At 53.4% G+C, this 23765-nt stretch overlaps 14 protein-coding genes across 14 annotated transcripts; 9 read left to right on the top strand and 5 right to left on the bottom strand.

Annotated features, from left to right (window-relative positions):
* Positions 1-733: 733 nt before the first annotated feature.
* Positions 734-3605, top strand: BU26DRAFT_600823 (uncharacterized protein). Its single transcript, XM_033835202.1, has 5 exons — positions 734-760; positions 816-1018; positions 1075-1338; positions 1386-2309; positions 2455-3605. The coding sequence occupies exons 2-5, from the start codon at positions 821-823 to the stop codon at positions 3139-3141; spliced, it is 2073 nt and encodes a 690-aa protein (XP_033690295.1). The 5' UTR covers positions 734-760; positions 816-820; the 3' UTR covers positions 3142-3605.
* Positions 3606-3988: 383 nt separating this feature from the next.
* Positions 3989-4861, top strand: BU26DRAFT_559901 (uncharacterized protein; the record flags this gene model as incomplete). The annotated part of the gene is made up of 4 exons (XM_033832754.1): positions 3989-4208; positions 4273-4368; positions 4416-4531; positions 4583-4861. The coding sequence occupies 4 exons, from the start codon at positions 3989-3991 to the stop codon at positions 4859-4861; spliced, it is 711 nt and encodes a 236-aa protein (XP_033690294.1).
* Positions 4862-4979: 118 nt separating this feature from the next.
* BU26DRAFT_583979 (uncharacterized protein) lies at positions 4980-6158 on the top strand (the record flags this gene model as incomplete). The annotated part of the gene is made up of 1 exon (XM_033834582.1): positions 4980-6158. A coding segment is annotated over one exon (1179 nt), but the record flags the coding sequence as incomplete, so codon positions are not given.
* Positions 6159-6640: 482 nt separating this feature from the next.
* Positions 6641-8073, bottom strand: BU26DRAFT_515020 (uncharacterized protein). The gene has a single exon (XM_033827966.1). The coding sequence runs from the start codon at positions 7926-7928 to the stop codon at positions 6864-6866; it is 1065 nt and encodes a 354-aa protein (XP_033690292.1). The 5' UTR covers positions 7929-8073; the 3' UTR covers positions 6641-6863.
* Positions 8074-9000: 927 nt separating this feature from the next.
* Positions 9001-9963, top strand: BU26DRAFT_583977 (uncharacterized protein; the record flags this gene model as incomplete). The annotated part of the gene is made up of 1 exon (XM_033834581.1): positions 9001-9963. One exon carries the CDS (start codon positions 9001-9003, stop codon positions 9961-9963), a length of 963 nt encoding a protein of 320 aa, XP_033690291.1.
* A 597-nt stretch (positions 9964-10560) lies between these two features.
* On the top strand, positions 10561-11448 carry BU26DRAFT_537714 (uncharacterized protein; the record flags this gene model as incomplete). Its single annotated transcript, XM_033831427.1, has 2 exons — positions 10561-10994; positions 11053-11448. The coding sequence occupies exons 1-2, from the start codon at positions 10599-10601 to the stop codon at positions 11446-11448; spliced, it is 792 nt and encodes a 263-aa protein (XP_033690290.1). The 5' UTR covers positions 10561-10598.
* A 210-nt stretch (positions 11449-11658) lies between these two features.
* Positions 11659-12484, top strand: BU26DRAFT_515019 (phosphoglycerate mutase-like protein). The gene has a single exon (XM_033827965.1). The coding sequence runs from the start codon at positions 11691-11693 to the stop codon at positions 12351-12353; it is 663 nt and encodes a 220-aa protein (XP_033690289.1). The 5' UTR covers positions 11659-11690; the 3' UTR covers positions 12354-12484.
* Positions 12485-12554: 70 nt separating this feature from the next.
* Positions 12555-13435, top strand: BU26DRAFT_600818 (uncharacterized protein; the record flags this gene model as incomplete). Its single annotated transcript, XM_033835201.1, has 1 exon — positions 12555-13435. The coding sequence occupies exon 1, from the start codon at positions 12650-12652 to the stop codon at positions 13433-13435; it is 786 nt and encodes a 261-aa protein (XP_033690288.1). The 5' UTR covers positions 12555-12649.
* On the bottom strand, positions 13418-15088 carry BU26DRAFT_515018 (FAD/NAD(P)-binding domain-containing protein). The gene is made up of 3 exons (XM_033827964.1): positions 14139-15088; positions 13778-14083; positions 13418-13715 (listed from the first exon to the last, which is right to left on the bottom strand). The coding sequence occupies exons 1-3, from the start codon at positions 14946-14948 to the stop codon at positions 13566-13568; spliced, it is 1266 nt and encodes a 421-aa protein (XP_033690287.1). The 5' UTR covers positions 14949-15088; the 3' UTR covers positions 13418-13565.
* A 259-nt stretch (positions 15089-15347) lies between these two features.
* On the bottom strand, positions 15348-16243 carry BU26DRAFT_600816 (uncharacterized protein; the record flags this gene model as incomplete). The annotated part of the gene is made up of 4 exons (XM_033835200.1): positions 16035-16243; positions 15616-15981; positions 15514-15557; positions 15348-15461 (listed from the first exon to the last, which is right to left on the bottom strand). Exons 1-4 carry the CDS (start codon positions 16171-16173, stop codon positions 15348-15350), a joined length of 663 nt encoding a protein of 220 aa, XP_033690286.1. The 5' UTR covers positions 16174-16243.
* A 744-nt stretch (positions 16244-16987) lies between these two features.
* On the top strand, positions 16988-18361 carry BU26DRAFT_448617 (uncharacterized protein). Its single transcript, XM_033824684.1, has 3 exons — positions 16988-17306; positions 17360-17559; positions 17621-18361. Exons 1-3 carry the CDS (start codon positions 17021-17023, stop codon positions 17984-17986), a joined length of 852 nt encoding a protein of 283 aa, XP_033690285.1. The 5' UTR covers positions 16988-17020; the 3' UTR covers positions 17987-18361.
* BU26DRAFT_476055 (uncharacterized protein) lies at positions 18097-19252 on the bottom strand (the record flags this gene model as incomplete). Its single annotated transcript, XM_033825561.1, has 3 exons — positions 18980-19252; positions 18724-18921; positions 18097-18664 (listed from the first exon to the last, which is right to left on the bottom strand). Exons 1-3 carry the CDS (start codon positions 19129-19131, stop codon positions 18097-18099), a joined length of 918 nt encoding a protein of 305 aa, XP_033690284.1. The 5' UTR covers positions 19132-19252.
* A 623-nt stretch (positions 19253-19875) lies between these two features.
* BU26DRAFT_515016 (MFS transporter-like protein) lies at positions 19876-21933 on the top strand. Its single transcript, XM_033827963.1, has 3 exons — positions 19876-20135; positions 20226-20563; positions 20612-21933. The coding sequence occupies exons 1-3, from the start codon at positions 19941-19943 to the stop codon at positions 21807-21809; spliced, it is 1731 nt and encodes a 576-aa protein (XP_033690283.1). The 5' UTR covers positions 19876-19940; the 3' UTR covers positions 21810-21933.
* A 19-nt stretch (positions 21934-21952) lies between these two features.
* On the bottom strand, positions 21953-23121 carry BU26DRAFT_500871 (uncharacterized protein; the record flags this gene model as incomplete). The annotated part of the gene is made up of 2 exons (XM_033826530.1): positions 21953-22919; positions 22976-23121. The coding sequence occupies 2 exons, from the start codon at positions 23119-23121 to the stop codon at positions 21953-21955; spliced, it is 1113 nt and encodes a 370-aa protein (XP_033690282.1).
* Between the last annotated feature and the right edge of the window lie 644 nt (positions 23122-23765).

Raw genomic sequence — 23765 nt, 5'->3', positions numbered from 1 at the left:
GGCTGTTGATTCCGTTCCCAGAGCAGGTCATCTGGACAGAGCGCTTTCGACGGCTGCGAGAGTTGAGATCTTTCGCACGGCTACCTGGATTCTCTCGTATTCACCTACGAGTGCCAGGAGCAAAAACGTGTGCTTTACCAGGCTGGTATAGCCGCATCTATACCACACACTTTTTTTTTCATTGAGTCCTTGTCTGCTAGGCAAGGCTTGAGGAAGAAATCTTGGTGACATGACAGCGCCGAAGCAAAGCTGTTTGTCTGCGAAAAAGCTCTTTCACCTCGCCGGAGTGTGTTCTGGCGTTGGCTTATCAATACCTTATCAGCATGTGACTGGGTTGCCTAGTAAGCTGTCTCAGCCAATTCCCTAAGTCTGAAACGTTCCGCCGTCTGAACCAGTTCAACAACCACTCTCCTGTCATTCAGTTCAACACATTGGAATGCGGAGCACCAAAATCTCGTCGTCGCGGTGGATGCCTTGGCTGAGGGAGCCATGCAACCTGTCTGATTTCCAAAACCTCTGCCCAACCACGGGTCTCGAGGACCACGACGTGTGTATTTTTCATCGAAACCAACTTGCCAGACCTCGGCCGCGGCCTAGCGACGCCGCATCACCGACAAATGGCTGAACAATGCTTTATCTTGGCATAAGCCTGCGGCCTATTCTACGCCGCACGCCTTTGCGCACGGCCTATGCTTGCGATGTATTAAAGTGTCTGCGCGGGTGAACAAAATCATTCATCTGCTTTAGCGGTTCGAAAGTGGTGAGAAATCTTCTGCGGACTTTCTGAATACTAAGTTCTGACGATATGGCTGCAGATACAATGTCACAGGCGGCTTTCGGCGAAATGCCTCCCGATGACCTAGCCTGCGACAATGAATCTTCCACTGGTATTTCTTCTGGGGGCATGTATTCCGACGACGACACGTATTCCGACGACGACACGTATTCCGACTCCGTTGAGAAGGAGCATAAGCCTGGGAAAGCCTTCAGCACTGGTCATGATGGCTCTAGGGTCAAGGTTGGTCTTGTCCGCGCCTAGTTTTATGACTCAGGATGGTCTACTAACATCACCAGCTCCCTGGGTTTGGCATTCGATACAACTACTGGGGCCGTCTGACGCGCCGTGTTTCCGCCGTGGGCAACTGGAATCACGATGCCCTCACTATTCGCGAGCTATGCATGCTGGCCTTTGTCAACCATATCACTGACAAGCCGGAGTGGACCAGGAAAGTCCACGACGAGTCAATTGTAGCGAAGTGGAGGAAGGAAGCAATGGACATGGAGTGGTGGCGCGCAGGGTTTTATGACGGAGATATGACGGAAGAGATGCTTGACTATGTGAGTCGACGCACGCTTGCTAACGACTTGTACTTAAGCACCAACAGTGCATTGCCGAGCTGCGAGACAAGGGTGTGCTTTACGACAACTATGGCATGATTCCAGTGCTGGACTCCTGCTCCTGCGTTTTGAAGTCGGACACGGCTATCCCTGTGCAACTCAAGAATGAGCTCAAAAACGCAGTCGCTGCTTTAGAAGCCCTCCCCGAACAGCATAAGGACTGGCACCCCGGCTCAGATGGTAAAGTGCTCGACTTGGTACATCCATCACTCTATCCCCTTGTCCACGGTCGCTCTCGCGTTCTGCCAAATTCTACTGCCGGCCTGGACAACTGTGTCAGGACGATTGGCAAGGGGCGCATCATTCCACCACCTAGCAAGGGCAAACCGTATTGGTCAAGGGACTACCACTGGTCAGATCGCTTCCAGTGGCTCCCTTGCGATGTCTCTTTCCAAGACGGCACTAATGCGAAGATCGAGTCGTACATCAACAACCTTCATCCAGTCGACCACAGAGACATATACATGGTCATTGAGAAGATCATTACCAAGGCCATTCCGTTCTGGAACATCGTCTGTCAGTGTTGGGACTCAACTTTTAAGAAGGGCCGCCTGCGGAGGGAAACTAGGATATGTGATTCGCTGATGTTTTACGTACGTTGGTCCTACGGGGACGGTTCCGAGGCAGACGATTCGGACACTGATCAAGATGCTCATTCCGAGACCCACCACTCCAGTCACATGGATGTAGACGGAGATATTCACTCTGCGACACATTATTCTGACTCCGAAGAAGCGATCAAGCCAGATGGAAGCGGTTTGGAGCCGGATGAAGATGCATTATCCGAGGCGAGTTCTGAGAAGCATGATGGGCAGAGACCATCGCCCCGTGAATATGAACCCCTCTTCCTTAGAGGGGAAGATATCGAAGATAAGTTTACTTTCCTCGGCGACGGTGAAAGAAAGATTCAGGTACGTACCCAGTCAACGGCACACGTGCTGGCGCCTCTCAAGATGGCGTCTGCAATCGACAGGAGCTGGTCTGGGAGATGCGGCTCCCTACCCGCTCATATATCTGGCCTATTTTAGACATGCTAACATGTATGTGCCTTCGTAGGTTATCGTCAAGCTCGCCAACATCCACCTCACCCCAGAGAAGCCAGAATACAACGGCGGCACATGGCACGTAGAAGGTCAATTGAATGAACACATCGTCGCCTCCGCAATCTACTACTACGACAACCACAACATCACCGACTCCTATCTGTCCTTCCGCACAAAAGTCGACCCCGACGGCTTAGATGAGCGGGATGTGAAGCAAGACGGTATCAAGTCCGAGCAAGTCGACTTCGACGGTATCAGCCGCGCGTTTGGTATCGATAACTACGACAGTTTCATACAGGACGTCGGTTCCATTCTCACGCGTGAAGACCGACTGATCGTTTTTCCGAACGGCTTCCAGCACTGTGTCGGCGAATTCAAGCTCGCGGATCCGACACAGCCCGGTCATCGCAAGATCCTCGCGCTGTTTCTCGTGGCTCCGGACACGCCGATCTTGTCGACTTCCAATGTGCCCCCGCAGCAGCGCGATTGGTGGCGTAGAGAGCTTGTTACGGGCGCGACAAGACTAGGAGAGCTCCCTGCTGAGGTAATGGATATGATCGCTGACGAGGTCGAGGACTTCCCTATTGGAATGGAAGAGGCTAAGAGGATTCGAGAGCAGCTGATGGCTGAGAGGACCCAGCTGGATGATGAGGTCGACAACAGTGTGCGGTCGTGCCAGTTCAACTTCTGCGAGCACTGAGTCGTGTTCACCAAGCGCTACGGGTGTCGGTCCTATTCTCTTAGACTGAGCGCATCCCATCGACTTGAGCGCACTTGAGACATGAAAAATTCCTCCGAAAGGGTCTCCAAGGAGTGGGTGAAGCCGTTGTTGAACGATGAGTAGCCCCAGATGGCGCTTGCTATGCGGTTGTACTGCTTGCTCCTGGCATTCCGTTTCCAAAGTCTTCCTATTTCTCCACCTCGCTTGATAGCTCTTCTTAGCTCTCTAACATTGCTCCAACATCGCGCGGGCAATACTTCAGGTAGATCTCGATCCCTTCAAGGTCAAAGATCGATGAACGTTCCGGTTTGGATTGGTTTGCCCTCCCGGTCTTCTCATTCTGATCGTCAAATTCAACTGCAAACATTCCTTTCCGGTTATCATGACTACTCTCTTTCAGATGCGCTCACTGTTTTCTGCTGAACTGATGTTGCACTTACGGTCCCATTATCATGTTCGCGGTAGCCCGGGTGGGTATGCCACGATTAATCTATTTTCATATATTGCACACCACCCAAGGATCTTAGCCGCCGTTTATCCCCAGTGTTGCTTGACCCCGAGGTCAACACTCGCGAGCTGAAGGGTTCGCCCATCGCTTCCGCTTACGTCCTTGAAGCCATCCACAAGGCACGATACAGAGTAGAAAGGAACAGTTATCACTATTGAGAAAAAGAGCCACGAAAGACCAGTCTAGCGCGGATAGAGAAGCCAAGCGTACCGTGCGATGCAATATCCCAACGCCCAGCGAGTTAATCTTTTCTCCGCATTGAAAATCTTTCGTGGTGCCACATTCACACCTTCCGACTTCCGACTGGGCACTCCCACAATGCAGACAAGCAATGACGAGCGCGAGGACGAGATGGGCCTCCTGGATGATAAGTGGCTAAGAAAGCAGGAGCACGGCGGGCGTGTGTCTTGGAGGCTGTGGGGTACGGGGATCCTGTGTCTTGTCGCTGGATTTGCGCTGGGGGCGCTGTTCCACCGCATATCAACGTCGACCCCACAGATGTCTCATGGGCATGGCAAAAGCTTGGTTGCACCCTTTGGTAAGCTTCAACTATGCTCATTGCTGCTACCGCGCCGGAGCGACGTTCGACTGACGATGTTTAGAACCGAGCGTCAAGGTGACGTTCCAGCCTAATGATACGTTTGCGTACGCAACGCCGGGTCCGGAGGCTGACGCTGTATGGGAAGCTTTAATGCCATGTACGTAAATTCATGCGTGAGAGTCTCGAAAAGCTAACCATGGGCAGTGGGACGGGGCTTCGTACAGGTCACACCGAACGGCGAGTTCATCCCGCACGCCGGATCCACGAGCAACCTCCACAACACAAAGGTCGTATCCGCGTTCCATCAAATCCATTGCCTTGTAAGCCTACTCCCTCCTCCCCACTCCCTCTCGTCTATCTAATCCTCACAGAATATGTTGCGCAAATCACTCTACGCGTCCGTCGGCGAGCCGGAGAAGTTCCGCTATATGGTTCCCCAGATCGAACACCACTGGCGCCACTGCTTTGACTACTTGAGGCAAGTTCTGATGTGTAATGCGGATGTTACGCTCGAGAACCTGGAGACGAGTGGAGAGAAGTTGCTGGCAAGAGTAGATGGATGGGGCACAGAGCATGTTTGTGTGGATTGGCGGGCGTTGAAGGCGTGGACGGAGAAGCACAGGGGTACGGATGATGGGGGTATTGACTAGAGAGGAGAAGGGAAATGACGGGGTGAGGTGAGGCCATGATGGCTGAGTTATCTCGTTTCATATGCTCTCTGCGCATTTGTTTATTCTCTTCTTGTCACTGGCTTTTTCTCCCTTTCAACGTTTACCGTCTGAGGGCCCCAGGTCATGCGCCGGCGGCCTTCGATGCCGAACCACGTGCGCCAAGCCGAGCTCCTGCCCTTCCAGTTCACCTCACTTCACCTCACCAGCAACAAACCAAAAGCCGCCCCGAGGACGTCCCATCACTTCGTCTCTATTGTACCCAAGCCCTCACGTCGAGCGTCTTCGAAAGCCTAAACCCCCGCAAGACCGTCACCTTCCCACAATGACTCACGAACCCCAAGGAGTCTGGTCCGCGGACGCAGCCAACACAACCTCATCCACGCGCGTGAACATCAAGCAAGAAGACAAAGACGAAGTCAAGCCGTCGCCAGCAGCCCTCCATAGGGAGATGATACGCCAACACGTAGGCGTCCGCGCTACGAAGCCAAGCGTCCACCCGCGCCTCCCCCATATCAAGCGAGAAGACCAAGAATTCGAGCCACCACCGCCAGCCGCCCGTAAGGAGATGCTATATCAGCGTGGGGCCGTCCGCACTACCAAGCCAAGCGTCCACCCGCGCCTCCCCCATATCAAGCGAGAAGACCAAGAATTCGAGCCACCACCGCCAGCCGCCCGTAAGGAGATGCTATATCAGCGTGGGGCCGTCCGCACTACCAAGCCAAGCGTCCACCCGCGCCTACCCTATATCAAGCAAGAAGACAAAATGGAGGAATCCCAGGCAGCCTCTATCGCTGCGCTCTTCACCGCCCGCGGAGAAACTAAAGCCCAACGCCGGGCCCGTCGGGGCGCCGAAGCCGCCGCGAATCCCCTCGTCGCTCGCTTGAAGAAAGACGTCGCAGAAAAGAAGGTCGAGCTCAAGGCTTATGGGCATATACCGAAGAAGCCGAGGCCGGGATGGTGGCTAGAGACGGCGAAAAAGGTGTACAAGGAGGAGACGAAGCAGCTCAAGAGGGAGGAGAACGTGACGATTGAGAGCGAGGAGGAGGTGGAGCGGGAGGAAAAGGCGCGCATAAAGGCCTTTGGCGTAGAGAACGTGAGGAAGGAGGGAGTATTAAGGGACGAGAGAAAGAGGCTGGAGAAAGAAGAGGCGGAGAGGCGGGTGCTGGAGGGCAGGGATTGCGCAGAGAAGAAAAAGCTTGTGGGGAGGAAGGGATTGGAGAGGGAGCTTAGGGAGAAGTTGGCGAGTGAAGTGAGGAATAGAGTGGGAGAGGCATAGTACAGCCCGGGCTGAGGGCCTTTGGGACTGTTCAAGGACATAGGATGGCATGATGGACGGTTATTGGATCTCTTTTCACTTCGGCTTCTTGCGAACGCCACGCTACATTTTGCTAGTGCAGCTTCGATGCCATGTCTTCCCTCCGCATGGCTTGCCCCATAATGGATTCCACACTACGTTCCAGCTGGAGGAACGCACCGCGCCTATGTATCATAGCCACAAGCAAACAGTGCCTAACAAATAGCTTCGTTTTTTCCCTTAACAACGCGCCCACTGGTCTACTGATGAAAATGGACAGTAAAGCGAGGGACGAAATGCAGATCTGAAATACTCTCGCGCTCTTCGTTACGGCCGCCGACATCTTCCACACTACACCTATTCTTTCAATATCTCAGTGTCCACTTCCTAAAGGGAATGTTTCATAGTTAGCGTCACCCAGCGTCGGATACACGGCCTTGGCAATAGTTAAGTCTCGTATTCGCAGCCGTCATGCTGTACCACAGGAAGCTTGCAGCGCCACAGCCGCCTCGGAGATTTAAAACTATCAGTTACCTAGTCTAGGGCGCATAAGCGGCGATCTATGACGTTAGGAGCTTACTGAGCATTTTAGTGTCGTGCGAAGACGCTGCGACGGACTCTAAGTCGACAACTACTATATTGACTGCGTTACATTTGGGTTCATGCAGCAGGGGATCTTACCGTATGCTAGACGGTCAATCGCTTGCTCCTCAGCTCTTCATACATTCCCAGATTGTCCTCAACCAACTTCTCCAGCCGCGCACTCACAGCATCACCAAACTCCTTCCTCCACCCTTCCTTCAGCTTCTCCATATCAGGTCCTCCATCCTTGCCCAACCGCCCCGTTTCCACGCCTTTGCTTTCCAAAATCGTCTTCTTCATCTTCCTCTGCAGCACAGGAACCTTTTCAATCTCTTCGTCTGGCGTTGGCTGCCACTCGAAGCGGACCAAGTCCTCATCCAAGCCCACCGCCTTCGCATATTTCTTTATCAGCGGCTCGTTATTCAGGTCCCCAGCATCTATCACGATGGGATACTGGATGCCGTCCACGCAAGTCTTGCGGTCGAATTCGGGATGCTGGATGTAGAAGTTATAGACGGCGATGCTCCAGTGGTACGTGCACTCCCACTTGTGCTTCTCTTCGCCGTCCAGGACCTCCTCGAGACGGAGGTCATCCGAGCCTTCGCCTCCAACTGCGGCGCGAAAGAGGCTGGCAAACGCGAGGGCTGGGTGTCGGATCAGGAACGTCGGCTTTAGCATTTTGAGCACGAATTCATCGGGCATGACGAGCGGATTCGCCTTGGTATGCGTCTGCGAGTGCTCGCTTCCTTCGGGGAAAGAAGCGGCGAAGCTCTCAATGCCCTGGCGCATCTCCCCGGAAGCTCTGCCTTCGGCAATGGGATCCACGAGCCAATTCACGTGCTCCTTCGTGAATGTCCGCTTGCCCATGCCTTCGGCTGATTTCATCAGCCTCAGCCAGTCTTCGAAGCCGGCTTGAAAGGCATCTCTCATCAGCTTCTGCTCTTCAGCAGTCCAGTCCTTCAGAGGCTTGCCCGCCAGGCCGTTCTTGAAGCGGTGCACGAGAGTCTCGAGGAAGTGGTAGCCATCGATGCCGTCTTCGCGGCGCAAAACGGAGGGCTGTGCTGGGAGATTGAGGAGTTGCATGAACAGGTGCGAGGCTGTGCGCGGAATGGTATAGACGATGTGACTTGCTTGGCCGGGCGCTTTGGGCTGTTCGGTGACGGAAGGCATTTTGCTTTTGTTGGTGGCCGAACTAAGAGGGGAGCTCACGTAGCTAGAATACGATGGATACGCGACTGCAAGATTGGAAAGGATGCTCAGAAGCCGTGGACGAAAGGTGTCGCTGCAAAGATAAGGTAGAGGAATAAGCTTACCAGCACCGTTACCCCGCCGTAAGGCAACCATTATCTAAGATATACTTGCGCACTAGACGTAAGCTTAAGAAAGACATGCGAACTACCCGCAGCGGGCCGCCTGCTAAGCCAGCCATGATTGGAAGCGGTGCGACCCATAACGGCCCTTGGCTTGTCTCACAACAGGGTCAGCGGCAGCGCTGGCGTAAGATGCGAAGCTCTTATTGGTCCAGCATATGTACGAAGCCTTAGGTACAGGTGCCATCAAGGAATCTCGCCAATGCTATCGCACGAGCTTCCGCAAAGAGCGGATTATGATGCGTGTGATGGCTGGGGCGTCGTTGATCAGCCGGCGATTCTGCAGACCGAAGCCCGAAGGAGCAACCAGGCCATGCCGAAATAGGCTTAGATCAGCCACGTCTCAGGTTGCTTTTGACCGCACCTTCGCCCTTTCGCATCGTCGCACCAACCTCTCCCTCCGTGACCACCGAGCCCAACTGCATTGAAATCCTTGAGGAGTCGAAAGGAAGGTGAGGCAGATGACAGCTGCTAATGCTTCAGATCATTCGTCCCATCGCCCCGCTCCGGCGATGACAGAACCCCTCCTGTCATACGCGCGGGGTGATGGCTACGACCTGGTATTGTTTCTCCTCGTCTTTTTGAAAACTCCCTCATACACTTCCGTCGCTCTTTACCAGTCTCTAGAAATTATCGACCCTTTCCTACCTTGTTCCTACACATACCTTCTTCCCCTCTGCTCGAAGCGTTCACGGCGGCCAAGGGCATTCAACGCGCATTGTAAAAGCATAAAGTCACGGCATTCCAGTAATGAATACCACTTACCCCACTATGTTCGCATACAACGCCAGCCTCTGAAACTAGCTTATATCTCGCACCCTTTCTCCCCTTTCCCCTGACACCACCAACCAACCCTGTACGCGCAATCAAACATGCCACTCCGCTCCCGCAACCTACCCCATTCAGACCGACCCCAGTGCCAGGCGCTTGTGTCATCCCGCTACGCGACTTCAGCCGAGCAATGCCTTGTACCATCTCGCCGCGATTCCACGTTCTGCCATTTGCATTACAGGTTGATCCGACGAAATCTGCGATGGACTACGATGCGGATGCAAGGCATGGAGGTGACCTCGCTCACAGCATCCAGGCACGGTGATCGTATTCTAAAGATTGAGATAAAGGATTGGGTGTACAATGATTCGGTCCAGATCGGTTCGGATGATGAGGATATGGGTGACAGCTTCAGCGATCGCTTAGTTGACGAGGATCCTTTGGACAGCAGCTCCTGGAGCGACGCGGACGAAACCGTGTCTGATTCCAGGGCCCCGAATTCGGATGGTGAATCGGTGCTCTCGATTGGAAACGTCGGTAGAGGCGCTCAACCTACTCCGCGTCGTTCACGTAATATCCAACGTCCAACAGCCAGTCATCGACAATTCATTCCGCGGCCCGCCAGCATTCCCCGGGATGAGACCCCTCTAGATCGCACAATTCCGGATTCTTCAGATCGGGGCGACTCTTCTGACGGCGGGGGTTGGCCTTTCGGCTATCCTCCCTCTCCCCGCAATCACTTGGGCCTATTTGGTAGTGGATACGCTCTTCAGACGGAGAACATCTCCAATCGCTCGTTGTCGTCATCGACCGATACTACGCTTCACATGGTTCAGGACTTGGACGACATCTCTGCCCTTGTGAATGAGGCTAGTGATTGCCCTATCTGCCAGGAGAACAAGTCGCCGATGCGGCAGTTATATGACTGCGGACACAAATACTGCTCTGAATGCCTTCAGAGCCATGTCACTAGCGACGGCGAGTGGCGGCTTCGCTGTCCTATGGATCGTAGCTTGATTCAGTATATTCCAGGTCCGGAGTACGATGGGTGGGACGATGTGTAAGCCTTGAAGCTAAGAGCCGTATCTTTGCACCCATAGATTGGCTATGGCGATCAGACCAAGTCGCTCCCAGCAAAGGCTAACATAGTTCAGTGAGAGCTGACTGCTAAATTATGAGTAATAGTACACCCTATCGAAAATCTGCTCGCTTCCAGGTCACGCTTTTTGGAACATTAGACCCTCTGACATTCCAGCGCCTGCGGTTCGTCCGAGCTGCCTTTTCATGTGCCCATGCCATTCATACTTTCCCCGCACTCCCTCATTTAAATCCAGGGCTTATGTTGATTAAACTTCTTCGAGCCCCTTGCAGCGCCGCCTTCTTCATTTCCATTTACATTGCGCTAACAATGCCATCCCTGTCGAACACCGTAATTCGGTAGTACAAAGCTGCCCCACATCCGCCGGTATTTAAGACGATCCCGGCGATCTCCAATGCCGAAAATTGTTTCAGACAGCATGCGATGCTGCGATTGGAAGAGGATGAATTGTTGTTGATATAGGCGGCTATGGCAGCTATACAACAATGTCGCTTCGCGTGGTTGCTCGTTCCGGGGAAGAGCGAGGAGTACTTAAACAAGCACGGCGGGCTTCTGGAACCATGACAGAATAGCTGCATTTCAATTCGAAACCAGATCAACATGCGGAACTACGCCCTCGCCCTCGTCGGAGCCCTCGCCGCTCGAGCCTCTGCCGAATGCACGCTCGATGTGCTGATGACCGCTACGAACGACCTTTTCACTGCGCAAACGGCGGGCAACACACAGGCTGCCTCCTTTGCCGATACCATCAAGTACATGGAGAACCGAAAGACGACCGACATCACCAAGGGCATTCTGTCTCAGGCCCTCAAGATCGACCACAACCGCAGTCAGCACGACGTCACTCAATGCGCCGCTTTCAGCGAGTTCATCGTTACCAACTCCGCGAAGCCTTATGTGATTGCGACGCAGATGCGTCTCGATAACACGACGTATAAGGTTAGCCAGATCGACACCATTCTCACGACGAAGGGCGACTGGCTGTTCAACGTCACGGTGAGCCACACTCAACCACTGTCCCCGCATTGCTAGAGCGTAAACTGATCGCTGGAAGGGAACTATGTACTGGGCCTCGCGCGAGAAATGGGACGAGATCCCCGCCGACAAGCGCGACTCCCGCGCCGTCATCCAGGCCGCCGCTGACGCTTACTGCGACATCTTCAACGATAAAAACGTCAAGGTTCCGTGGGGCTCGCCATGCGCGCGCTTGGAGGGAGGCTCGTACACCGGCAAGGGCCAGGCGAGCGATCGATGCGATGTCGGTATCCCGAGCGGAGTGAAGCTGATCAATCGTCAGTACGTTATCGATGAGGCGTACGGCACGGTAGACATTCAGATGGACTTTGGCGGTGCCGGTGGACTGCCGGATAGCCATGAGTTTAGGATTGAGGGTGGGAAGATTCGGTATGTGCATACGCTGTCGTCGTGTGGTGGGAAGTCGTGCATGTAAAGGAAGGCAATGAGGAAGTCAAAATGAGCCCCGGGCCAAGCACGAGTGTAGCGCATGAATTCTAAATTTCTATATTTCCAAAACAAGCGTGAACGAACAGCATGCACTTAAAATTAAGCCAGTATAAACGTCTCGCTTACTCTCGGCTGTTGAAGGCTTTATCGCACTTTACCGTAGCTGCATTTCCCCAAGATCCATACCCTTCGCCATGAACATCGCGGGCTCGCTCATCAACCTCCCCAATGGACTCCACCCCATCCCCAAAAATACCTCTGATCCATATCCTCCGCCACGGCGAGGCTCTCCACAACGTCGAACGCGAACATCCCCACCGCGATCCGCCCCTAACCGAAGCCGGACAAAATGCAGCAAACAACGTCAAGCTCGCAGCTACCCCAGATCTCATCCTCATCTCGCCAATGACAAGAACTATCCAGACCGCCATGATCTTGTTCCCATTCCTCCAAGACCTAGGCCCGTTCCCCATCCCCGTACAAATCTGGCCCGAACTCCGCGAAGCAAACGACGCCTTCTGCAACAAAGGCCTCCCACGCGCAGAACTGCAGGCCAAGTTCCCGCAATTCGACTTCTCTGAATGCCGAGTGGATTGGGATTACCCAGCGCATACTATCGAAGGAGCTACCGAAAGAGCGGAAGCAGTGCGACGCCGGGTGAAGGAACTATCTGGTAGCTATAAGGATATCATTATTGTCACGCATCGGGGCTTGATCGCGTACTTGGTGAAGGGCAGGCGCTTCAACCTTTGCGAGAGCCGTTCGTATCGGTTTGCGAGTGCGGAGGAGCTGCAGGTGCCGAAGGTGAGGATGGGTTTGAATTGCGATACGCTGCTGGAACAGGACTTTGGGCCGACGGTGCTGGTGCTTCATCGCAATTTAGAGGGTTAGAAGGGGGTGGATACGGATTTACGACACCTTCGAGATAGAGTAGGGGAATAGAGCGCGCTGTGGAGGAAGGAAACCGAGCAAAGGGAGGCATATCATGCTGACATCTGCGCACCCCGTTCCTAAGTATGCGCACCCCTCATCGGCCTTTGTTAACGCACAAAGACTTCGCAGGCTGTTGGATGACCATTTCACATTATTTGCCTCGTCGCATTTGTTCTCGATCTATTCCTCCCTATCTCATCCAAGAATCGCCCCTTCTCAACCCACGCCCTTCTGCGCATCGTCTCCTAAACAATATGCCACGCTCTGCCACTCCCCGCTGCGCCTTCAAGATGCCACGGAATCCGAAGTACGAATGCGTCAGAGCAGGAAAGATGTGCCAGCCCCTTTTCGGCGCCTGGTACTGTAGTTTTCATGATCGGTATGCGAAGCAACGATGTCAAGCTTTCTTTGAGTTCCAGGGATCCGGTATGCAGTGTCCTGAGTTGGGGACTGTTGTGGATGAAGAGACGGGGCGCAGGTATTGTGAGATTCATGACCCTAGTTGTGTGATTGGCTTTGGGGTAGAAGAAGGGGTGGAAGAGGGAGAGATGGGTGTCGAGGAGATGGCGGAGGAGTCGGTGGAGTCGGACCACACTGCATCACCGCAGAAGGATTTCGAATCCGACCCATTTACGGAATGCATGCATGCACCCGAAGACTTCCGAAACGCTGCGCAAGAGCAAGTCCAAATGGATAAAGACAACCTGCAGCCCACAGATCACGAGCACGCTCCGCCCGCCACCAATGACGCGTCAACCCGAGCTCCGACAGTCTTAAAGAAGCAGCAGCCCAGAATAGGTAGCGATGATGCAGATACCATGGAGCATCCTCGTCAGCACATCGCCGCCATGTACGTACATTGCAATGTCTGCCTTGAAGAACATGACATGTCGATCATGCACCGAATCGATCCGTGTGGGCATCAGTTTCGAACTCTGTGCTTAGAAACAGTACTCCGGAAAGGCAGTGTACGCAAGTATAATTGCTCTAGTTGCCGGATATGGATGGAGGATATTAGGAGATCCAGGATGGACCAGTAAGGGTGGAGGTGGTATGCTATTAACTACGGTACAAAAGCTCCGCGTTGTGCGGATTCGGATGTCGTTCCGGTGCTACAACTCGAGAAAGAGGAAAAGCTATTAAGTCCTCCACTATCCCCCTATATCAACCTTACACCTTCCCACTCTCCACTTCCATTGCCTTGGTATCAGCTCCAAAGAACCTCCATTGCCTCTTGACGTCCATATCCACCTTCCCAGAATTCGAAGCTATCAGCATGTCTTTTCCGCTTTCTTCCATCGCGTATATCACCACTCTTGCCTGATCATCGTTAGCTTATTTCCCTACATTTCAGTGCTTATTCTTTCGGATCCGCAGCTTACCTTGCCTAACGTCAACTTAATCGCCCCCTCCACCACTATTTTCGGCTTGTAACTCTGGAGCGATTTCTTGTCATGCATGAGGGACAGAATGTTGTGAACCACAACGTCTCCTTGGAATTGCGCTGCCCTAGCCATTTTCGGTCCCCCGGTGGCTGCGACGTCGCCGATTGCGAAGACGTGAGACAAGCGGTCGTCCTGCAGCTGGAGCGTTGGTTTGACGAGGATGTGTGATGTTTCATTAGAGATGGAGGATGGCGAGAGGGTGGTTAGAATGGAGGAATTGGGGCGTTGGCCAGTGCAAGGGATCTGCACACGATATGAGCGAGCACTCAGACAAGTGAACCGGCCCAACAATACTCACGATGAGACCGAACGTTTCCTCCTCGCCGTTACGAAATTTCAACGTGTTTCCTTCGCTCGGGATCTCAGGCCTCTCATTCAGCCGCACCGCGACACCCAGCTCTTTCATCCTCCCCATCACATACTCATGCAGTCTCTTCCCAAATGTCGGCAACAGCTGCGCTCGCGAATGAATAAGCGCAACCTCCTTCTCCGGAAAGAAATCCTTGATGTCGCTCGCAAGCTCGACGCCCACGGCGCCGCCACCCACCACTGCGATACGCTTCGCCTGCCCAATGCGCTCCTGCATGCCTCGCAACTCTTGCAGCGCGCCTCCCCGCTCTGTCGATGCGACTTTACTCGGAAGCGTGGAAGACGTCCCCGTCGCTAGGAGCAAGCACTCATACTCTAGCTCCGCCCCGCTCTTCAGCACGACAGCTTTCTCTGTCACATCAACGGCTGTATCTTGAACGTGCTCGAAGATACCCTGCGGTGCATTCTTCGCGATCCCAGAGTACGGAATAAACCCATATTTCTCATACCCTTTCGCTACGCTGAATCTTGGAAACGCGAAGAGGTAGTTCAGGTGCGAGCTCCTCTCGACCAGGACGACGCGGTATCCAGTCGGCAGCGTCTCGGTGAGTCGTTTCGCCGTCAAAAACCCAGCGAACGAACCACCAACGACAACGACATTTTTGAGCTGCGCGTCCGGCAGTGGCTTGTATGAGCGCTTGTGGAAGAAGGCTGAAACGCGTTGGCGGAGGAGCGTGAGGGTGTACGAAGGGAGGAAGGAGACGATGTTTACGAGCAGTCGGATCATATCTGGAGCCATATTGAGAAATGTATTGGATGGTGTACTTGGCTTTGTGGCTTGGGAAAGCAAGAAGATTTATGGACGGGGTTGCCTAGCTTGCAGTCGCGTCGTGTCTTATGCACGGCCTTCGTCCGGCTTATTCGGCCCCAGGGTCGGACATTCCGCGGACGCGCTCCGAGTTCGCAACGCGTATGCATCCTGAAGGCATATGTGGCTCAAATACGATGCTGGGGCCTTGAGAAGGATTTAGTCCGTGGATGCGTGAAAATAGTTGCTCACGTGAAGGGGTGTAAACGACGATTCTTTCTCGATTCCATTACGCACTTTTTCCTCAACTAAAAGCTTATATACAGAGCTCCATTACCTCTCTACATACTGAGATCCTTCGGCTATGTTTAGGGGAAAAAATTCCACAGATCAGTTTCCAAAACCATACATTGCTCCCGCAACTGCGGCTCCAAGCATGACGAGCGCATTGTCGACGGCGCCGAAATTGGCGGCAGCATTTACAGACTGCTGAGGTGGAGCGGACTAGGAAAGCGAAGTCAGGAAGTTTCCTTTGCATTTTCTCGAGCTCTCTTACCGAAGTGAAAGTGGCCGTTCCGTTCCCGCTGGGGGTTGGCGAACCTGAAGGCAGAAAGATCAGCTTCATCATAAATGCGATCAACCAATATGCAGAACTCACCAGAGACAGTGACGCTCGGCGTAACCTCAGCCGTAGATTCAGGAACCTCCGAAGTGGGAGCAGGAGTCTCAGAGACAGGAGCCGAACTTTCCCCAGTCGGCGTCGGCGTGCTGGACGAAGGAGCAGGAGTCGAAGAGCTCGCGCTATCCCCAGGATGCATTGCCTCGGGGACATCAGCCTGCTCTCCAGAAAGCGGCTCAGTATCGAGACCGCATCCCTCAGCAACAGTGCTCAAAGTAGCGCCGTAGTAACGCCAGATATTGTAGTTATCTGGGCCAGCGCATTGAAGGCAGTTCTGGTAGTCGTAGAGGAAGATCTCGTTGGTGCAGACGTCGCCGCCTTCTCTGGAGACGGTGATTGCAGTGCCTGCGAGAGCAGTCAGTGACAAAGCGGAAGGCGGACAGGAGGGGAGAACGAACCGCAGTTGTCGTGGCAGTTATACGCAGGCGTGCCAGGCTCCTGTCGCTTTAACAAAGCTGTAAAGACATCGCTTTCGGCGACCAAAGAGGCACTGGCAGCAGTGATGAACGCAATGGCGATGAAGCGAGAAGCAACCATTATGACCAGAGCGCTTGAAAACGAATGTACGATAGGTAAGATGCTGGAAAAGCGAGCGACGTTTTCGGAGTGTATAGCAGAAATCACAAATGCCGTTGGGAACGCAGGAACGTACCCCAACGGCGGAGACGCGCAGCGTTAAATGCGAGGAACTCCTCGCGCTCGGGCCTAGCCTGCTAGGGAGCCATCTCGCGTCCACGAACCGCAAACATATTGGCCTGTCTCTCGTACCACTTTCATATGTTACTAGCGCGCAGGCGCGTTGGAAGTGTGGTCTGACAGCGGAACCAGACCTGCCGGCCGAGAATCGGAGATGGAAGCCTGTTATCTGATCGATTGATACCAGTTTGGGTGAATGTGGTGGGTCAGCAGACTTAGCCCGAGGCAAGCGATTGGTGCGTAAGCCGGCTAACGGCTGGGCGAAGACTTGGGTGCAGAACTAGCGCCATCAGATAACTTAAATCCATGGCCGAAGACCGAGCTCGTATTGGCGAACGCAGACTCTGCAGAGCGTTAACGGTAGCACCTTCCAATAGGGTGTTGTGGATGGTCTCTTTGGCGTTGCATGGCCTGTTCCAGAGTCCTCGCTCTCGGTATTTTAGGTCTTGTCGTGGTGGAAGTGGGCTGGGTACTCAATACTTCTCCACCTTGGCAATGCAACGTGCGATTCGTGGCAGGGAGGACCTTATCCGTGCCACTTATCTTGTTTGTCAGGCAATGGGTGCATGGAAGTAGCTGATCGATTCTGCGAGCACATATTAGTCTGGTGCGAAGAGCTGTGCTCCTGAAGAACCCCACTTCGAGCAAACACCGACCGGCTTGTACTCTGTTCTACGATCTTTGTACAATGCGGCTTTTCGTAACCTCGATTTTTGCTCTGCTCTTCTCTTTTGTGGTGGCCCAGGATGAGACGCCCACACATGGCGAAGGTGAGGAGGGAAGCAGCATGGGCCCGGTAGCCTTCCTCTGGCCGCCGGACCGAGCTTGGAGTGCGACAAGTGACAACACTCCTCCTTGTGGAAGCTCCGAAGGACCGTCAAATCGAACCCTATTCCCACTCTCCCAAGGATCCGTAGCTTTAAGCATTGCGGATGATGCCTGGAAGGTTGCTTTTCGACTTGCAGTGTCGAACGGTAAGCTTCCATCCCATCTTATCCGGGTCAAGCTGACTGAACTGACCATCTAGATCCGACAACGCAAGCCGAGTTTGATGACCAAGTCGTAAACAACATATCAGATATTGATCCCGGACACCAGTGCTACAAGCTTAATCAACTCGAAAGCATCGAAGCTGGAACAAATGCCACGATCCAGCTAGAGTATTGGGCGGAATACGAAGGCGAAAACAATGGGAACAACCAGTCGTTTTTCGCTTGTGCCGACGTGGTCAGTAGCACTCCCATACACCCTGAAGATCTTGATGACTGACCGGTCCCACTACTCCTAGACCTTCATCAGGACAGAAGACTTCACCGCCCAAGTCCCTTGCTTCAACGTCACTAGCGACGACTTCAACGCGCCAAGTTCAACCGCGTCGTCTACTGGCCTTCCAGCTGCTTCTGCTACTGGACTGGCAGCAACTCCGTCTACTTCAAGTGCTTCAGGTAGCTCTGGTGGACTATCCTCTGGAGCGAAAGCCGGGATAGCGGTCGGCTCTATAATCGGTGGGCTAGCGCTCATTGGGATGATTGCGTTCTTCATGTGGCGAAGAGGTAAAGCAACGGGATTGAAAGGAAAGGATGAGTACGAGTTGAGGGCTAAGACTTTGACCACGCCGCCTGCTGAGGCGAGGGACGGAAACGGAAGCGGATAATGGTTGATAGAGGAATTGCGGATCTTATGAGGTATGACCGGTATTTGTATTTCTGTTCGAAGGTTAACCGGGGCGGGAATTTCTCAACGTAGGCTTTTGCGTACTTTCCATCACTTGTCATACACCAACACAGCCCTAATCTCCACACTCTCCCGATCCGCAAACTCGTTTCCCTCTCTTTCCGGATCCTTGAACGCACAATGCGGCGCCCGTCTTGCCAATCCCTCCTCCACCTTACTATCAAAGCACTTGATCAACAGTACCTCATCACTCTTCTGCTCATTCTTATAGTACCACTCATGCTTCTCATTCGGCAGGATTGTCCACGTCCGATTCTCATTCAGCGGCGGTGGCTGCTTCGTATAGATAACTTTTGCCTCGATTAGATCTCCTTCAGGGATGGAGTGTGCGGCTGCGACGGCGAGTGGGTCCTTATAGATGGTGCGAATGGGGCGCCAGAGGTTGATGATCTGCCAGCGGCGGCCGCTTCCGAGGATAGCGTCAGCTTGAGATGGGAGGTTTTTGCGTAGGATGAGCTCAGCGCCCGAATAGGATTGGTCTATGTGCACGCGGTGGAGTGGACCTTTCTTTGCGGCATTTCCGGCGCCGAGGGAGTGCCAGTGAGTTGGGCCGCGGCGGACTAGGTGCCCGAACAAGTGAGCTTCAGAAGCGCCAGTGCTACGGTGGCCAGGAAAACATTTTAGAAGATATTGACACCAGGGAATAGATTCGCTTACACTGCCTTGTACAGGTTCTCGCAATCTGGGTAGTAGTCTCTCTTTAGCCGCTCTTCATCATCAAAGTCCTTCTCTTTGCTCTCGTGCTTCACAATTTCGAAGCCGTACGAATCCAAGCTATACTTCTTCTCTTCTCCGGTCATATCATGAATGATCACCTTCGTTGGAGCCGTCGGACGTTCATTTGTCACAGTGTTTCTACGCGACTGTTAACTTGGTAGGTTTCTTCGCAAGCCAGGGGATAGTGAGGGCCTACCCTCCTACGTAAACGGGCGTTGGAGGTGAACCATCACCAGGGTTTCTATAGTAATTGAGCGTTGTCGCTACATCGCGACCTTTTGAGGCCCGACTAGTCTGAAGAGGAATTGTAGCTGGCTGCACAAGTTGTGTGATGGTTTCCGTGGCCATCTCGGGCTAATCAGAGATCGCCGATAGCTTAAACAGCAGGCATCGAAGGTTCGACAAATGATATACGACGTGAACAGGTAGATGGAGGGAGAATGAAGGGGTGATTAAGTAGAGAGTTCAAAGATGCGGAAGTGGGTCGGAGGAGATGGCGCGATATTGAGAAAAAGCAATAACAATCGCGGGGTAGTTCGAACCGAGGAAGGAAGGAACTGGGATCTCCCCCGGGCCACGCGTCGACCACGTGGTGGCATACTTTGAAGTCTCACTTTGAAAGACGTTTCAGTCGGGTTAGTAGCGAGGGATTGTTTTGCAGAGAGAGCGGGGCCTAGTTGTATCTTCAATCGCGTCACGTGACGGAACATTCACCACAGCTACCATGCGGATCAAATACCGTTCCTAGCTCCGCTTCGGAGGATAAACACCGGTCGAAACCAGAATCATTCAATGAACGTTTACAAGTGAATTAGGGCAGCCATGAGCAAGAGTACATAGTATCGTCCAACTATTGTGCCTGCTCTTGATTGCTGAACAAGAAAACCTCGAAAATAGCCAATTGCTATGCCGCTGCGCCCTTGCAAAAGGGCGGAGCACCTGCCCGGTTAAGTAAATTCTATTACTCACCAGGCGGCGAGCTCCACAGTGCTCTAGATGCGATTGGTCTGCGTTAGCGTGTATGAGTCAAGAGGAGCTGAACCCAAGATCATAAAGACTCGGATTTCCCCACAAGATTGTTAAATCTCACTTACATCTCATTACCCTGTACAGAATCCTTGACGCTGCTTTGTGTGCTTTTGTTTTTTTTGGACAGCATGGAGCGAGAAATCGAATTGGCGGACTTTGATCCTACTAGCCCTACCAGCCAAACCGCGCTAACGCCGGAAAAGTCTAATGAAGCTGTCGAGACCGAGCAAATCGAAGAGCAACTGGAACGGCAGATAACAGGTGCGAGCGACGGAAAACGGAGAAGTAGATGGCGCCTTTCTGCTATCGTGCTTGCGCTTTTTGTACGTTCCCATTCATCCAGAGATCCGAGAGCTGAAAAGTCACGTGCTCCGTCCCTCTCCTGCATCATCACTGACTTCCCCCTTCAACAGCTTTCTCTCTTCGTCGCCGCTCTCGACGCCACCATTGTAGCAACCGCTGCCCCCACTATCTCGGCCGATCTGGCTTCGGCAGCCGGCTACACTTGGATCGGCGCCGCTTATCTCCTTGCCAATGCGGCGGCGGGTCCTATTTGGGCCAAACTCTCCGACATCTGGGGGAGGAAATTGATCATCCTCCTAGCCCTAGCATGCTTCTTTGCGAGCAGCGCTGTTTGTGCTACGGCGAAGACAATGGAGGTGCTAATTATCGGGAGGAGTTTTCAGGGCACCGCGGGTGGAGGGCTGATTCTGCTGGTGCATGTGTGTATTAGTGATCTGTTCAGCTTGAGGTGAGCTAGTTCACAAGTTGATGAACCTGGGCTAAAATGTGATCGTAGGCAGCGCAGTCTTCTCATGGGTCTCACAGAAGGCATCTGGGCTATCGCCGGCGGCATCGGTCCCATCCTAGGTGGCGTATTCGCATCTCTCGTTTCCTGGCGCTGGTGCTTCTACATCAATCTTCCCATCAGCGGTATCGCCGCCATCCTCATCCTCTTCTTCCTCGACATCCAGCATGAGCACACTTCTTTCCTGTCTGGCGTCCGTGCCATCGACTGGACCGGGATCTTCAGCTTCCTGGGCTTCACCCTCATGGTACTGCTTGGGCTCGATTTCGGTGGCGCCATCTTCCCCTGGGACTCTGCCAAAGTTATCGCGCTCCTCGTTGTAGGCGGCGTGATGATCTTCGTGTTCGTGTACAGCGAGGCACGGGTCGCGAAATACCCGCTCATACCGCTGAATCTGTTCAGAAAGAGGACGAATGTCGCCGCGCTGTGTGTCGCGTTCTTCCATGGATTCGTTTTCATCTCGGCGGAGTACTACATGCCTCTTTTCTTGCAATCCGTCCTCTCCGCTACGCCTCTAAAATCCGGCCTATTTCTCCTTCCCTTCATCGTCACGGGCGCGATAGCAGGGGTATTCGGCGGCATAATAATCCACCGCACCGGGCATTTCCGACCACTCATGTGGATTGGCACATTCCTCCTCTGTACTGGCTTCGGCCTCTTTATCGCGTTCAATGCGCATACGACTGTCGCGCAAGCCGTCGGCTTTCAAATGGTCGCAGGCTTAGGAAGTGGCATCTTGTTCGAGCCTCCACTCATCGCCGTCCAGAGTCAGGTGAAGCAAGAGGACGTAGCGACCGCCACCTCGACACTATCATTCGTCCGAAACATGGCTCTCACCATATCCGTCGTTATCGGAGGCTCGATCTTCCAGAACTCGATGAATGGCCGTGCTTCTTTCCTACGCGCAGCCGGCTTGCCGCAACACCTCCTGGACGAGCTCTCCGGCGAGAGTGCGATGGCGAACGTCATGCTACCGAGTAGACTGGACAATCCGGTCTGGAAATTAGCGGCAAAGAAGGCCTTTTCTTACGCAATGCGGAATATGTGGATTACGTATACGGTGGTAGCATTTCTGGGGGTAGTGGCGAGTATCTTTATCGAGAAGGCGCATCTTGGGACCGAGCACACGGAAACTGTCACTGGACTAAAGAAGGAGAAGAAGACTACCGAGGCGGGCAATGCTCCTTGACGTAATTCTACCTCTGCACACGAAGAAACGATGACGGCAGCACATTATTGAACGAAAAAGATGAAGCATAGACAAGTCAGGAAATATGTAGATCATCCAAGCAAAAGAATTGAAATACGTATCTAACCCCACCTTCTTGACCATTATCTCACGGGCTCGCTCGTCAGTCCGCCATTCTGCTCCCGCTCGAGCAGATTGCGGCTTCTTTCCGCGCTCGTAAGATACTTCGAGCATTCGTCATACATTTCCCAATTTGCGGTCTGTATCGCCGCCACGTATGGCATGTCATCGATTATCAAACCTTCCGGATCTTTGGCATTGGCATCATTCAAACCATCGGGTTTCGCAGGTGGCTGTCGGATTGTGATACGGCCAACTAGTTCCGGTGGATCGCTGACTGGTTCCTCGGCCTGCTCCTCCTGGCTCACTCGGAACCCCTGGGGCGTCAAGTCCGGGACATCCTCCAACTGGAACTGCAGTATCGTTTTTGGATGCATCTCCTTCCCGTTATTGCTGAGCTCCGGGTCTTCCTGAGGCCCAAACTCGATCTTCACAGGCATGAATTGCGCAGCCCAAACCCGCTCGTCTTCGTGGGAGAAGTCATTCTGCGCGCCGTTCGACTTCTCCCGGCTGGCTTCCGCTTTGGCTTTAAGGACGCCTGGAGGCGCACCGACCGCTAGGCCCAGGTCGCCGCCAGCTTCTCCAGATATCTTGCTCGACGTATGGTTTTCGAAGTGGAGATCACCGCCTGTTACGTACTGCACGCCTGTCACCATCCAGAGTTCTGGGGCTTTCCAGCGATGCCGTCCGTTTTTGGATTTGTGGGTTATGGAGGCGTGTTTTCGGATGCGCTTTTCCAGGCCTTGCTGGTGCATGACTTCTTCGAGGAATTCTTCAGGGTCTCGGATCTTCATGCGGCGTCCAGAAGCGCCCTGCAAAGTCACTAGCGTTCCCTTGTCGCGTTCTCCTCTGATGCCGATCCAGTCTGTGAAGCCCACACCTATAGACCCACCCTGGGATCTTTCAAATTGGATCGCGAAGGGTTGATCTTTCTCTTCTCTCCATGTCCATTGCGTGATGTGCGCTTCATACCCCTTCTGGTCGATGATACTGCATAGTGTTAGCATTCGCTGATTTATGTGTAGTAGGAACTGCTGCGGACTCACTCTCTGCGATACTCGAAGCGATGCGACGCCAGTCCATCCGTTGGTTCCAATGGGTTTATATAGAGGTTTCCCAGCCTCAAAGCCTCCGGAGGAATTCCTCTCTCGTATGGTAGAAATGTTCTCTTCTGCTGCCCGCGTAGCTGCATAGTTGCGAGGCGATGAAGAGCACGAAAATGCGCAAAAGGCAACGCTGAAAGAGCGAAATATCAGGACTGTGCTTTAATGATGACCCGGAAGCGAGGACTCGAGACGCGTGGGCTTTTAATGGGATTCATCATCGCTGCTCACAAGGGGCGCCAACCAAGGCTGTGCATACCTAGGTACAGTCTGGTGACGAGTCAAGCGAAAAGCTTCGCCACGGAAACTAGGCACCCGCAAAGCGCCCCTTGTGCAGCCTTTTACAGGGGCTGTCTTCAGCTCTCAAGTTCGCTGCAAATGCCTTGTCGAACTGACTGGTGTTCTGGCCCCAATGACGTAATATATTCGCCTAAGCCCACCCGCCCGCAAGCGATCACTCCTCCATTCATCCCGACTCTCGACAACTCATCTGCACGAATATATTATTGTGCAAGCCCCCATGGTGGACAGCCCCCTTAGCGAGAAGGCTAGCCAATGTCATGTGCATTGGTGGCTTGAAGCTGAAATGCATCCTCAGGCATCCTTGTCAGGTGCGCCGTCCACAGCCACCCCCGACGGCAAGCCTGGGCGCCTGAAACCTCCACAAGAGCCTCATACTCGTTACATGCCAGTCTAAGCCGCCTCGCACTATATACCACATGTTGCGGCTGCC

The sequence above is a fragment of the Trematosphaeria pertusa genome (assembly GCF_010094035.1).
Source record: "Trematosphaeria pertusa strain CBS 122368 unplaced genomic scaffold BU26scaffold_2, whole genome shotgun sequence".
Classification (NCBI taxonomy): Eukaryota; Fungi; Ascomycota; class Dothideomycetes; order Pleosporales; family Trematosphaeriaceae; genus Trematosphaeria; species Trematosphaeria pertusa.
The sequence above is the reverse complement of the archived record's forward strand: the minus strand, read 5'-3'. Positions and strand labels throughout refer to the sequence as shown.

Bases quoted from the DNA above. Each gene is read 5' to 3' on its own strand.
- BU26DRAFT_600823 (XM_033835202.1), top strand. From the start codon at position 821: ATGTCACAGGCGGCTTTCGGCGAAATGCCTCCCGATGACCTAGCCTGC. The intron at 1,339-1,385 runs GTGAGTCGACGC...AAGCACCAACAG, and splicing joins CGGAAGAGATGCTTGACTAT to TGCATTGCCGAGCTGCGAGA. The intron at 2,310-2,454 runs GTACGTACCCAG...GTGCCTTCGTAG, and splicing joins ACGGTGAAAGAAAGATTCAG to GTTATCGTCAAGCTCGCCAA.
- BU26DRAFT_515020 (XM_033827966.1), bottom strand. From the start codon at position 7,928: ATGCCTTCCGTCACCGAACAGCCCAAAGCGCCCGGCCAAGCAAGTCAC.
- BU26DRAFT_515019 (XM_033827965.1), top strand. From the start codon at position 11,691: ATGGACTCCACCCCATCCCCAAAAATACCTCTGATCCATATCCTCCGC.
- BU26DRAFT_515018 (XM_033827964.1), bottom strand. From the start codon at position 14,948: ATGGCTCCAGATATGATCCGACTGCTCGTAAACATCGTCTCCTTCCTC. The intron at 14,084-14,138 runs GTGAGTATTGTT...TATCGTGTGCAG, and splicing joins AGGAAACGTTCGGTCTCATC to ATCCCTTGCACTGGCCAACG. The intron at 13,716-13,777 runs GTAAGCTGCGGA...AACGATGATCAG, and splicing joins TTAAGTTGACGTTAGGCAAG to GCAAGAGTGGTGATATACGC.
- BU26DRAFT_448617 (XM_033824684.1), top strand. From the start codon at position 17,021: ATGCGGCTTTTCGTAACCTCGATTTTTGCTCTGCTCTTCTCTTTTGTG. The intron at 17,307-17,359 runs GTAAGCTTCCAT...CTGACCATCTAG, and splicing joins TCGACTTGCAGTGTCGAACG to ATCCGACAACGCAAGCCGAG. The intron at 17,560-17,620 runs GTCAGTAGCACT...CACTACTCCTAG, and splicing joins TTTTCGCTTGTGCCGACGTG to ACCTTCATCAGGACAGAAGA.
- BU26DRAFT_515016 (XM_033827963.1), top strand. From the start codon at position 19,941: ATGGAGCGAGAAATCGAATTGGCGGACTTTGATCCTACTAGCCCTACC. The intron at 20,136-20,225 runs GTACGTTCCCAT...CCCCTTCAACAG, and splicing joins CTATCGTGCTTGCGCTTTTT to CTTTCTCTCTTCGTCGCCGC. The intron at 20,564-20,611 runs GTGAGCTAGTTC...ATGTGATCGTAG, and splicing joins AGTGATCTGTTCAGCTTGAG to GCAGCGCAGTCTTCTCATGG.